This window comes from Rhamphochromis sp. 'chilingali' (genome assembly GCF_963969265.1).
Source record: "Rhamphochromis sp. 'chilingali' genome assembly, chromosome: 16".
Classification (NCBI taxonomy): domain Eukaryota; kingdom Metazoa; phylum Chordata; class Actinopteri; order Cichliformes; family Cichlidae; genus Rhamphochromis; species Rhamphochromis sp. 'chilingali'.
The window spans coordinates 33,691,817-33,704,938 of record NC_137943.1 but is presented as its reverse complement, the minus strand read 5'-3'; the positions used below and the strand labels follow the sequence as shown (position 1 = coordinate 33,704,938).

Genomic DNA, 13,122 nt, shown 5'->3' with positions numbered 1-13,122 from the left:
AATTTCTTCAGTATCACTGGCTGGACCTTCACCATGCAGCGAGCCTGAAATCCTAATCAAACAAGCTGCTACCTTAAGGTGAAGGTAGTGTTAATATAGTCAAAACTTTGTGCTTTATCTTTTTTGGCTCTCAATGGGACCAAAATGTATTAAAAAAACTAATAATATTGTGCTGAATTCAGTACAAGTTTAAACTAGTTAAGAAAACCAAAACCTGGTCAGGAAAGCGTTTGAGGGCACAGAACGTGGAAGCAACCAGCCACACGAATCGCACCCAGTCGGCCATTAGAAGGAACACCAGACTGAAGCGCTCCTTCTACGGCTTCACTTTTCAGACCTACATCTTATCACCTGGAAGTAGAGGAAGGAAAAAGAAAATAAACCTGACTCAGTCTCTCCACTTTTGTCATGTTAAAACTGAGACGCCTAAAGGATCAAATTTCAAGTGATCAGAATAGTTTAAAACAAAAACAAAGCACTCTGATTTTAGCAGCTGCTTTTATTAAAAATGATAAAAAAGAAAAAGGAAGTTCGTTCACGTTTCTTCAGTTACACGTCAGTCACAATGAAACTCGATGTACAGTCATAAACATTTGTTACCTTCACACAACCACAGGCTAGTTTCACACATGAACGTTGTATAAAACACCTGCTACTGAAAAACCACAAGACTTGTGAAGGATTATTTTCGGTCCCTGCCCGGTGACACCATGACCAGTGAAATTTGAAACAGGAAGTAGAGGTTCTCTTCCACTTATTCTTATCAGAGGGTGGAGCCTATCCCAGCTGCCACAGAAAGCTCACCAACCTGACACGTAGCTAACACAGAGACACAGAGAACCATTGACATTCACAGCTATGGGCTCTTTAGATTCCCCCAATAACTGAACGTCTTTGGATTGTTGGGGGAAGCCACACAGAAAGCTCAGGTGTTGGAGCTGATCTCAGGATCTGTAGTCTCTTTAATCGCTCACATACAAGTTCAGGGAAAGACTATTGTTTACTTGGCCTGTTGTATCTAAACTTCACTCAACAGTCGGCGACCTCTGGTTGTCACATCGGCCCACATGGGCGGCAGTTTAGAGATGGAGGTGAGGAGCTCCACCTAGATCTACTGTTCCTACATCTGAGGAGGTTCAGGACACAATCGGCATGCCTCCTCGGCACCTCCCCTTGGAGGATTTCCAATCCCATATTGGTGACGATAGATCCAGAGGAAATCAGAAATGCACTTGATATTTATCCTGGGAGCGTCTCAGGAAGAGCTGGAAACCATTGCTGGAGAAACAGAAGTCTAGAAAAGTCTCAGGTGCCCTCCTGAGCTTGCTACCACTTCAACTTCAAATGAGACAGTGGGATGGATGTTTTCTTCAATGTAAATGTTTAATGGAAATTTTAAGATTTAGTTTAAACGAGTTCCCAGCCCAGACAGGAGGCTGTGGCGCCCACTTTGAATTCACTTGTTAAAACAGTTTTGAGTTTAAATCAAACACCACCATCCACTAAAAACGTTTCCCCTACACTTCAAAAGTCTTTTTCCCCTCATGGAAGTTTCATTGGCTGTTACCTTTTTCCATAGAGTTCAGTTCAGGATCTTTTGAGGAGTTCTTTCTCTGCAGATGTGACCACACTTCAGTATCCATCCTCTTTATCCAAACAGAGCTGTTAGCTTTGGATTTTGTGGATTTGCTTTGTTTTTACTGGCAAAGTGCAACAGCTCCTCGGGCTTTATTTGGGTTCAGCAACTTTACAAAGACTGAAACTACTGAAAGTACGATTACATTTTGGTTTCAGGTTAGTAAGCATGGACACAGTTAACTGAAGCCGAGTTTTAATTGAACATGACAACCTTGACGCCCAAGACAAATACCTGATGGACACAAAGCCCTTTCTTGCCTTCCTTCTGTTACCTGGGTCAAAGGTCAAAGTTTAGACAGAGAACCAGATGCCTCCAGCTCTTCTGGGGGGACACTGAGGATGTCCCCAGCCAACCTGCTGCTGCAAGGCTCTTAACAAAAAGACAGCACATTACACCAGTTTAATTCTCAGTATACTGGCTTCCAGTTCAAACTCGTAGTGCTGACTTCTAACGTCGTGACGCTGCTGCCGACATCTCCGGTCTTTTAGAACACCACGCTCCCTCTCGCAGCCTGAGATCATCTAATCAAAGGATGTTGGTAGTCCCACCAACACATTTAAAGACCACGGGAGTCAGATCTCAGAGCGGTGGCCCCCAGGATGTGGAGCGCTTTGCCTCCATCTTTACGTTGCCTTGATTGTATTTATTCTTTTAAACAGCAGCTAAAGACTCATTTATTTAGACTGGCTTTTAACTAGATTTGTGCTGTATGATCGATTGTGTTGTTTTATGTACATAGTTCTTACCTGGTGAAGAGTGCTATATAAAGTTATTATTAATATTAAGACCTAATCTGTCCAGGTGTCTCCTCACCTGGGAAGAAGACCAGACTAAAAGCGACTCCGAAGTCTGATTAAAACTGGAAGCAGTGGCTTGAAATCGAGCCGATCCCCGGCGGCCACACTGTCTGCTGCCATATGTTCCAATGAAACACGTGAAAACGTTTGCAGGTGATCCAAGAACATCTGTTTTGTGTTCAAACATACACGATACACATTTTTACAGTAGGTCACGTGTTTGTGAGACTACCTCACTGCAGATATCTGCAATGCCGCTTCTCCCAGCTGTCACTGCATGGCGCCAAACCGTTTCTCTCCTGCATGGAGAGTGATGTGGCGCCGCAGGTGGCTGCCTGATATGAATGTCTTGTTGCAGTACGAACACCTGAACTGTTTGCAGTCTGTGTGGACGGTCATGTGGACCTTCAGCGATCCCGACTGGGCAAAACGTTTGCCGCAGTGGACGCAGCCGTAGCGTTTCTCGCCCGTGTGGACGCTCTGGTGGCGTTTGAGGTTGCTGGAGTCTGAGAAGCGTTTACCGCAGAGCGCACAGACGAACGGTTTCTCGCCGGTGTGGACCCTCATGTGGGTTTTGAGGTTCTTGAGGCAGGCGAGCTTTTTCCCGCAGCAGTTACAGACGAACGACTTTCCCCCGCCATCCTCGCCTCTGTGGCTTGCCGCTCTGCTGATGGCATCCTGTCTCCACCCGCCCCTCCGGATGAAGGAGCGATGTTCTCCTGGCGTCTCCTTCCTAACAGGAAGCTCGTCTGCAGGCACCGCCCTCTGCTGGCTGCTCTGGAAACCTGCAGGTCGCTCTGCTGCAGACAGACTCACCTTGCTGTGCGGGAATGTGAAGCTGCCACCTGAATTGGACGCCGATGAGCAGCCGGCCTCCGCTCCCAGAGGATTTTGGGTGGTGTGGGAGCCATGCTGAAGCTGTGGCTCAAATATCAAACAGTCGTAACTGCTGGTTTCTGACCTCTGGGTGTTCTGGACAGAGGTGGAGGTAGAGCTGACTTCCCCGCTCGTCCACGAGATGCCACCATCGTTTGCTACTTCCTGTTTGATTGCAGCTTCTGCCTCCACCTGTCCCTCTTCATTATGACAGAAGCCTTCTGGAGATAAAAGGAAAGCAGAAAGAGTTTTAGCCTCTTACACAGCTTAAACTGGACACCATCGGGTTTAGATCTGTTCTGTATGAGCCAGCTACAAACTAAAAAGACTACACTGAGTCAAACAGGAAGAAAAAGGCTCTCTTCAGGTTCTTATACTTACTGTCCGGCTCAGACTGGGACCAGGATACGCAGTCATCGTCCTCCACTTTGATCACAGCAGCTGTGGTAGCATCTGCAGGCTGCTGGAATTGGAGGAGAGAGGTTAAAAAATGAAGAGTGAGGGAGGAAATCCTGCTAATGCTCCTCCCACCTTTTCTACTCACCGTACTCTGTGTGGTTTCCTGTCTCGGCTCTGCAGGTGAGTTGTGGTCTCTGCACTGAGGCATCGCCTGATTGGACACTCTGGACAAGACTACCTCACCTGCAGGAGGGGAGTGAGGACGGCGTTTAAAGTTCTGAATCATGTACAGCTGTAAATGTTATTTTTTTTCTGTGCATTGCTGCGATTTTATTGTCCTTTATGTCCTTTTTCTTCTGCAAATTGATCTACATCAGTTCTTTAAAAACCCTGGACAGTCTGAGGTGTTGGATGGATTAAAACAATGCGCCAGATGTGTTCTACTGGGTTTTGGGTCCAGCGAGCGTGGGGACCAGTCGATGGTATCAATTCCTTCATCTTCCAGGAAGCGCCTGCATACTCATCACATGAGGCCGGGGATTGTCGTGCACCAGGAGGAACCCAGGACCCGCTACTTCAGTACAGGTTGTGACAGCGGGTCCAAGGACTGCATCCCGTTACCTAGCAGCAGTCAGGGTGCCGTTGGCTAGCCAGTAGACATCTGTGCATCCCTCAATGCCTCCCATCACTGACCTACCACCAAATTTTGGCACGATGTCTCCACACCTTTTCACGTCTATCACGTGTGCTCAGGGTGAGCCTGCCCTCGTTTGTGGAAAGCACAGGGCGCCAGCGGGGGATCTGCCAAATCAGGTATTCTATGGCTGATGCCAATCAAGCTTCACAGTGCTGGGCAATAAACACAGAAGAGGAACTCAGGCCCTCAGGCTACCCACGTAAGGTCTGCTTCGGATTGCTTGGTAAGAGACATTCACACTAGTGGCCTGCTGGCAGTTCTCATTCTGTTCCTCCTTACACAAAGGAGAAGATACTGGTTCTGCTGATGGTTTAAGGTTCCTACTGCCCTGTCCAGCTCTCCTAGAGTCTCCTTCATGCTCTTGAGACAGGGCTGGGAGACACACCAAAACTGCTGGCAATGGCACGTATTAATGTGCCAGTCTGGAGGTGTTTTACTTCCTGTGCAAACTCTGCAGGTAGGGCACGGGAATCGCCTCATACTATCAGAAGTGCTACTGACCTCTAAAACTAATGGAAAGAGTCAGAAAAATTAATAAACATAAAACATTTCTTTTTGTACTCTGTTGTTTATTTCATTGACACCAAAGCAGCTGGAAATGATTAACAACTGTTACCAAACTGACCGCATCAATTAATCGAGTTCATGCTGCACTCTGGTCAAAAAGTTTTCCTTTCGTTTTTACAGTGTAGTTGCTGTGAATTTAGAAGTTAACGGTCGGTTACCTGTCGCGGTCGCGTTCCTCTTCAGTTCGGCTCGTGCGCGGCCGCTCGCGTGGAGCACCGCGCTGCCGCTGGCGGTAACCGCGGCTCGCAGTGCGGTCGCTCGGGCGGCCCGCAGCTCCACGAGGCGCAGTTTCCTCCGCAGCACCTCATTTTCTTTGCGACTCCGCGAGATCTCCAGCTGCAACACCGAGTAGCCGCTGTCCACGAGCTCGCAGATCTCCGCCACGGCCGTGTTGGCCAGCACCTCCATGATGGAGGCGAGCTGCGCGTGGAAGGTGGCCGCGGGGGACATTGTCCAATCCAGCGCGTGCGTGTATCTGAAGCAGAACAATCCACACCGCGGGCTCGAGGCAGGACCTTAGACTCCACCGTTAGCTTACCTGAATGTAGCCGCTCACCTGATGTGCGCTCTCCGATACAGACCAGGAAGTGATGGCGGGGGCTGGAATTAATCCACAGTGCGCATGTGCAAAGTATCCTTTTACTGTTTCAAGCAAATTTCAGGTATGAAAACGTCCCAATAACTCCTCGTTTGATTGTCCTTCTTAGGGAGATGAAACCTGTATCAACTCACGTTTATATTTCATTTTAACATTTATTTTATTTGTTGTTTTTGTGAGTCTCTTGTTCGTTATAAAAAGAAGAAAAAAAAAGAAATATATGATGTTTTTCTACCAGAGCCTTTTTGCTCCGGTACCCCCGTCCCCATTTTAATAAGCGTGTCTAACCATCAAATGCAAATGAATATAGTAATTATTTAAGAGTAAAAGCTATATTAAACAAATACATGTGTGAAAATGTGATTTTAAAAACAAGCTTTTCCGTATAAAATCACAAAATCAAACCAAATCAACCAGTAGTCTAATTTCCTGCTCACTGATAAAGCCATAAATATTGCCAATATTTAGTCCTACAAATTGTTTTTCCAAAGAAGAAGGAAAAAACAAAACAAGCGATAACGAGGTTCTCAAGCCAGAAATGGTTAGTACTGAGAAGTTCTCTGGATTTAAAAACCTAAATATACTTTGTTTAAAAATTAGTTTTAATGTGAGAAAATTAAGTCAGACTTTGAAGAAATGACACGTTGTGTATTGTGTTGCAGAGATATCGACTCAAACTGAACTGTACTTTCATGTGGCATCACTTTGTACCTCAACATTGTGCCTGAAGCCAGTGAACTTTTATTTAACCAGGTAATGAAATCATATTCTTATTTACAATGACAGTCTGGAAAAACCACACAAACATTGCACCTGGTTGTGAAGGCTTTTGATAGTTTCTGCAAATCCTGATCTACATTGAACAAACGAATTATTATTTACACATGAAATAAGATGCAAAACACTTTTTAACCATTTTATTACCCAAACATTAGACAAACTGTCATTCAACATAAACCGTATCAACAATACTTTCTGTGAAACAACTTCCAATATGTGCAGTAGACTTTGTAACAGCACAGCTTTTAACTGATGAACATGATGCTCTTATTTTAGCTAAAAAGCCTAAAAATGTGTGTAACAGCTTCCTGGAACCTTTTTCTTTTGTCCAACAAACGCAGAAATGTTAACAAGAAAACAGAAAATTATGAACTTAGAAACCCTAAACATCATAAGTGTTTAAATTATTCAGAATGAGACGTTTTTTATCTGTTTGGGTGTTGCTGCACGTGCAGATGTAGCTACATGTCAACAGATTTGCTTGGTAATACTATTGATTCATGTAAACACATTAATCAATACAAACCTGGCTTATGGATGAGCACATGTAACGTGTCTTATGATTCTTGTTAGAAAGGTTTCTTTCTGTGTCGCTCACGTGTCCTGTTCATGTCTGTTAAAATAACTCAAATTGTCAGTATTTAAGGTAAAAGGAGCTGAACATAGTGATGTGGTAACAATTTAAGCAGCTTTTAGGGTTAACAAAAAAAAAAAAAAAAAAGTATTTCGGAGTAAATTTCAGAGTACAAGGAAAAATTGCAGTTCCTCTGATGTCCACCGGAGGCTACTTCAGGTGGACATCAGGCTGCAGTTACCGTAGCAGCTGTAAACATGTTTTGATGTTTACAGGCTGCTATGGTAACTGCTACAAATATGGTTCTAGTCTCTTTTGACAGTTTGAAGACTAAGAGCAGCATGGGGGGGTGAAATATTTCAAATCTGTTAAGGCTTTAAGTTAAGGACGAGGACAGTGTTACAAGATGGATGTAGCTGACGTGACTTCACCTGTTCATAGAGTCGTCTAGCAGACTCATGTCCTGGATAATTTTTAGAATGATCCAAATTTAGAAAACTAACTAGGGTTCATTGAAAATGAGCGACTGGGCCTATAAGTCATTAGGGATGTCTTTACAGAGGTCAGGTCACAGGGCAGTTTCCACACAGACTTCTACAGGACCAGGCAGCTACCGCCCCCTGGTGGCATCTTAAAAATGCAGGTTAAGGCACTTCTGCATTAGCTGATAACTTTGCACGCTACCCTATAATCTAAATATGGTCACTTCTAGTTTCAAAAAGCGGAGCCTGTAGTGATGGCACAGTGTCCATGGTCCATCTTTTATATACAGTCCCAGTACCATCACGGCCAATTCATGTCTGTAGCGACTGCCAGGCTTTTTCTTATGCACAAGAGACGTCACCCGAAATAAAGACAACAGGGCTGATATAAATAAAATATCTTAACTGGTTTTTACAGGCAGTTTTTAGAGATAAGATGCATCAGATTCAGTAGCTGAACGACATGTGGGCCAATCACAGAGTGACACAGACACGTGAAGCACGTTAGATAAACTATGGACAGATTTGATCTCTTATGTTTTGAGATGTTAGAGTGAAAGAATAAAAGATGATAAATTTAAGTAATAATTTAAGTTATAAAAATAGTCATATTAGCTGATGGATGCAGCTCGAGCACAAAATAAATGTTTTTTAAATGTTCGTAAAAACCAGCATTTAGGGGTCGCTCGGGACGTTTGGGTGACACTTCTTCATGTGCAACTTGAGGCTATATTTGACGATGAAGCTCCGGGAGCAGAGCCTGCACGCGTACGGCCGCTCGCCCGTGTGAACGCTCAGGTGCGACTTCAGGTGAGCCGACTGGGTGAACTTCTTGCCGCACTGCTCACAGCTGAACGGCCTCTCGCCCGTGTGGATGCGCATGTGGACCTCCAGGTTCTGCGACGTGGCGTACGTCTTGTTGCAGAGGGAACACGCGAAACGCTTCCCTCTGCCTCCTGCGCTCGGCTGCCCGTTGCAGAGCTGCGGCCGCCCTGCCTGGTCCCTGTATAGGGCAAAGTTCATGACATCACCGCCGTCTTCGTACTCGAAGGCAGAGCTGCTGGCTTCGGACAGCTGGCAGTCTGTGGGGGTCGAGCCGGAGACGCTGAGCACCTTCAGTCCAAAGGCGTCGCCATCCGTGTTTCCGTCTTGGTGAAACGCAGTAAAAGTAATTTGACCCTTTGACTGTTTGGGCCACCCTGGGTCGACGGTCAGATCGAGGTCTGCTTGGTTTGACGGAGACTCGATCAGAGCGCCGCTGCTAAAATAAACCGGCCTGTTGGCGTTCGAAGGAACCAGCGAGCACTCCTGAACCAGATGAATGTCGGGGTCCATCTGTGACGAGTACGACCCAGCAGATTCGCCAGGTTCCATCTCGACCTCGTCGTCAAGCTGCTCGGAACCCCCCGGCTCACGATCGGGAGAGTCCAGAGTGTAGACGGACACGGTCTTCTGCGTCCCTGCTGTCAGGTCGGATGTTTTCTGTGCCAGCTGCTCAGACGATGACCTATTCTCGGACTCCAAGCTTTCACGCCAGCGCCGCTTTGTGCGCCGGCTGATGGGAGTCGACGTGATGCCCTCTCTGGCTGCAGGCGCCACCCCATCAGCTGTTAACTTAGTACCTAAGAAATTACATAAAAGAAAGAAAGAATCATTAAAGTTTTCATGATAAGATTCAATGCTGTGAAATGTTGAGCATCAGAACAACACGTTCTCATCCCAAAACCTAACATACAACAATATGTTACGCTTTCGGAAACATGAGAACTGTTTGGAATGAATCTACACATGTACACTTTTTTTTACTTTCTCATCATGAATCACTTTAGAAAACACCATCTAACAAGATTAAGGTTGTGGTTAGGTTTAGGGCTGGAATACACGGCTGGAACGTGTGTTACCACCGGGAGCTTCATTCTGTTGGATTGGATCCACAATCCGACACGTATCACAGGAACGCTCCTATGGGACACCTCGGGACAAATTGTCGGTATGCTACACGTTGGGAATGAGAACGATCTCATCAGGACAAATTAGATGAATATCAGCTGTGGATGATGAGCCCGGAGTATTCTTGATGTTGTTGATGATGTGCCGTTTTTCTTTTTTTTGTAAGTATTATTTATTTTTCTAATTTAATGATTTTTCTCCCTGAGAATGACATTTTTATTTTTAGAAAGTTAAGAAATCACTCATGCCTTAACTTACAAAGAAAGACTCCCATCGTCGTTCTCACAGTGCCAAATCCAGCTCATTAATCTAACACTGATATCAGAGCAGTGCATGGTGTAAACTGATACATGTCATACATTTTAAAGGAGACACAGGAAAATGAAAGGAAAGAAAGAAGTGAAGTGACCACATGTCACTCCTTAATTCTTTTTTTCCTAATAGAGCATTATAGAAACCCGTAGCCATGACGACTACACTCAGCTTTTATTTAGAATAGAGATGGTTGGTAATTTATTGATGTGTTTCTTTACTAATGATTGTTTGTTCCCTGTGGTGCGTTCAGAGTCGAGTGCAGCAGATTTTTTATTACTTTGGAATTCAATTTTGAAGTTTGGGTGTAAATAGCCGTAATGCTACAGCTCTGCAGAAAGTTATTTTACAGAGACGTTTCTGTTTTTTTCTCTCTGTTTTAAATCGTTCTGGAGCATGAACACAACCTTAATCATTGTTAATAAACACACAAAAGATTTGCTGCAGGTCGTTTACTCACCTTCCTCAAAGACGTCGTTACTGTCCGAGTCCTCATCTTTAATCAGCACCACTTCTGGAAGCTGCAGACGCCACAGAACACAAAAAACAACGTTAAAAGGAGACGATTAAAATACTGTTTTTATAGAAACACAAACTAAAGAAGAATAAATGTTTCTGGACTCCTGATTGGCTGACTTATCATTGAAATTAATTTAAACTTCAGTATCTCATATCTTCAGTTAACGATCATGCTCTCTCTCAAACTGCCCTCAGGTTTCTAAAACAAAACCAGCTTCAGGCCTGATGACAAAACAAACACATCAGGCTGCACTGAGCATGTGCAGAGATAAGACCATTTTCTCCTTTTGTTTGGAAAAAAAAAATTGATGGCATAAACCTGTTTGTAAAAGTGAAATTAAATCTGAGGAAAACGATTCTTTTTAAGTACTGAGTAACTGTAAGGATGAACTCGAGGTTTATACATTTTGGTTTTAATTCAAGTGAAATAAATGAAAACTTTTAAACTAGTTTTAACTTTAAATTATTTCCAAAACTATTCTGATTATTACTGCAGTAATTAATAACTATCAGATTTGATAAATTAGCCTCATTTCAGAGAATTTTCAGATCTTGGGCGATTTAAAAAGGCCACACGTTGTAAATATCTTCCATTTATTGTCAGATTAGATAAAACATTGAGTTAAATATTTAAGCATTGGCACACAATATCAATAAATTAAACGATCATCTGAATTGTTTTGAATACTGATTGCAGATTGATTCAGTTCATTTTATTAGTCATTATTGTTTATAACAAATACATATATTTGTGATTACATACACGTGTTTCTATTAGAAAGTTTCCGGGACATTTCTTAGGTAATTATGTCATTCAGACAAAATGTTATTTATTCCGTTTTGTGAGCTGACTGTATTACACTTCCGGCTCCAACCTGCGGTTGTTATCATTGTTATTGTTGCTCTCTGATGTCGGCCTGTTCCCGGGCTTCAGGTTGATTCAGACCGGCGGAGTGCTCACCTCCTCCCGCACCGCTCCAGCCGCGGCTCCTCGTCCGTCACCTTCCCGCTGCTGCTGCGTTGTTCCCGACTGCTGCGTAGCCTCCGCCGCCGGTGAGACCTCCGGTTCCTCCGCATCCGCAGCCTCCCCTCCTCCTCCTCCCCCGCTGCTCCCCCGGACCACGATTGACTCGATGAGGTGTAGCTTCTTCTTCAGGTCCTCGTTCTCCTTGTGGCTCCGGGTGATCTCCAGTTGCAGCACCGCATAGCCTTCATCCACCACCTCGCAGATCTCCGCCACCGCCGCTTTGGTCAGCGCGGCCATGATGACGGAGAGCTGCTCGTGGAGAGCTTTGCTGCTTAAACCGGACATCCCGACGAACCAACGGAATCCGAACCCGAACCGGACCACACGGAGCCGCAAGGTGGGCGCAATGGAGCCGCGAGCGGAACCTGTTTGGACTTTCAACCGTCGGCAAGAGAAAAAAGAGAAAACGGTTCCTGCAACACTTCACTTCCGGAACAACACCGCTGCCTTCAGAATAAGAGCCTGTTGTTATCCACAGAACTACATTAAGAACACCGTCAGTGAGCGACTGCTAACGGCAAGAAAACAGAACAGAGCATGCGTAATTAAACAGCGCTAAGAGTTTAATGTAAAAATAGGAAAAAAGTGCGTTTTCAGGCGGTTAAAATAGTACAAGTGAAAAGGTTTAAATAAATAAGAAAAAACTGTCTATAATGGTAACTATGAAAAGTGCAGATTAAATAAAATAATAAAACCATTATTTGTAATAATAATAATAATGTAATTGTAATAATGTAAAGCTAAGTCGGTAGGAAAAGGAAAATATATAATAGACTTTTTAAAAAAATCAGATAGTAAATTGGACAAAATCATCATCAAAACATTAAAAAAATAGATAAAATTCTTTTGAAATAACAAAAATGTAAAATGACACTGACACAAACTCATAAAAATAGAATAACTAACTATAAATATAAAGATTCAAAGTAAAACTGGAAAATGTATGAACTCAAACTATAAGATCTAATAGAAGAGGCTGGATTTTAATAATCTTTCATTTATTGTACCATTCCTTTCTTTCTTATACTTTATTCAATTACCTTAGTTTGTTGTGCTTTTGTATTAATATTTTAGTCTTTAGACATGTTCATGAAGACTCTGCTTTTCATCCAAGAGGCCTCTTCAGTTCTAAGATAACTGGCTGTGTTTCCCGGGTGTTTAACCCCTCGTCGGTTCCCTGCCCTTCAAGGTTTCCCTGAGGGTGACCTGTTGAGCGTCCACCCTACCATCATGCTGAGGTCACCTGAGGCAAGATGTGAGCGCGGGTTGATGATTCAGCTGTACAGCTGCATTTAAAGGAGGAAGCCAGCGTTCACATTTTGCAGTTTGAGAGAGGAGTGAAGGAGGTCAAGTGTCCACTGTGATCCACCATCACTGAACGGGATTGGTCGCTTAGGACATCGGCTCTCAGGACACGACAAGCATTTCCTCAGGTGACCTCAACAGCTCAGGACTCCGAGTGTATTTGGGCTGACCCTATCCTCAGTGGCTGAGAACCTACAGACGTATTTATATTGTTTATCATTTTGTTATTTTTCACTTGTGTAAATATGAGAAAGAATAGAAGCCAATTAAGATTCAAGTAAATGCAATATAAATAGAACAGGACTGTAAACATAAACAAACTGATATTCTGTTTGCTGTTCAGATCCTTGAAGCATTTTGAAAACTAATGATAATTATTAGTTTTATTATTATTCACTGTGTGAATAATTTAAAGACAGATTCTGGTTGTTTTTATTAGAAACTGCAGGCTGAGCTGTGGAGCTGTCAGTTTGAACGGAGAGCACGGTTCAGACTCCAAACACACAACAAAGACAAGACGCTGCCTGAGGAAACGCTGTCCTCTGATTGGCTGCCAGGTGTCGCATCAAAAAGCAGAACTCCAGGTGTGTTAACCTGCAG

At 43.9% G+C, this 13,122-nt stretch overlaps 2 protein-coding genes across 3 annotated transcripts; both read right to left on the bottom strand.

Moving 5' to 3' along the window:
• Positions 1–481: 481 nt before the first annotated feature.
• Positions 482–5,620, bottom strand: LOC308383774 (uncharacterized protein). 2 transcript variants are annotated; one of them, XM_080861887.1, is made up of 4 exons: positions 5,134–5,620; positions 3,857–3,954; positions 3,694–3,775; positions 482–3,533 (listed from the first exon to the last, which is right to left on the bottom strand). In XM_080861887.1, exons 1-4 carry the CDS (start codon positions 5,423–5,425, stop codon positions 2,707–2,709), a joined length of 1,299 nt encoding a protein of 432 aa, XP_080718013.1. In that variant the 5' UTR covers positions 5,426–5,620; the 3' UTR covers positions 482–2,706. The 2 variants fall into 2 exon arrangements, with proteins under 2 accessions (XP_080718013.1, XP_080718014.1); XM_080861888.1 differs by having other exon boundaries at positions 3,694–3,772.
• A 747-nt stretch (positions 5,621–6,367) lies between these two features.
• Positions 6,368–13,116, bottom strand: LOC308383772 (uncharacterized protein). Its single transcript, XM_080861884.1, has 3 exons — positions 11,152–13,116; positions 10,132–10,192; positions 6,368–9,031 (listed from the first exon to the last, which is right to left on the bottom strand). The coding sequence occupies exons 1-3, from the start codon at positions 11,500–11,502 to the stop codon at positions 8,085–8,087; spliced, it is 1,359 nt and encodes a 452-aa protein (XP_080718010.1). The 5' UTR covers positions 11,503–13,116; the 3' UTR covers positions 6,368–8,084.
• Positions 13,117–13,122: the final 6 nt, after the last annotated feature.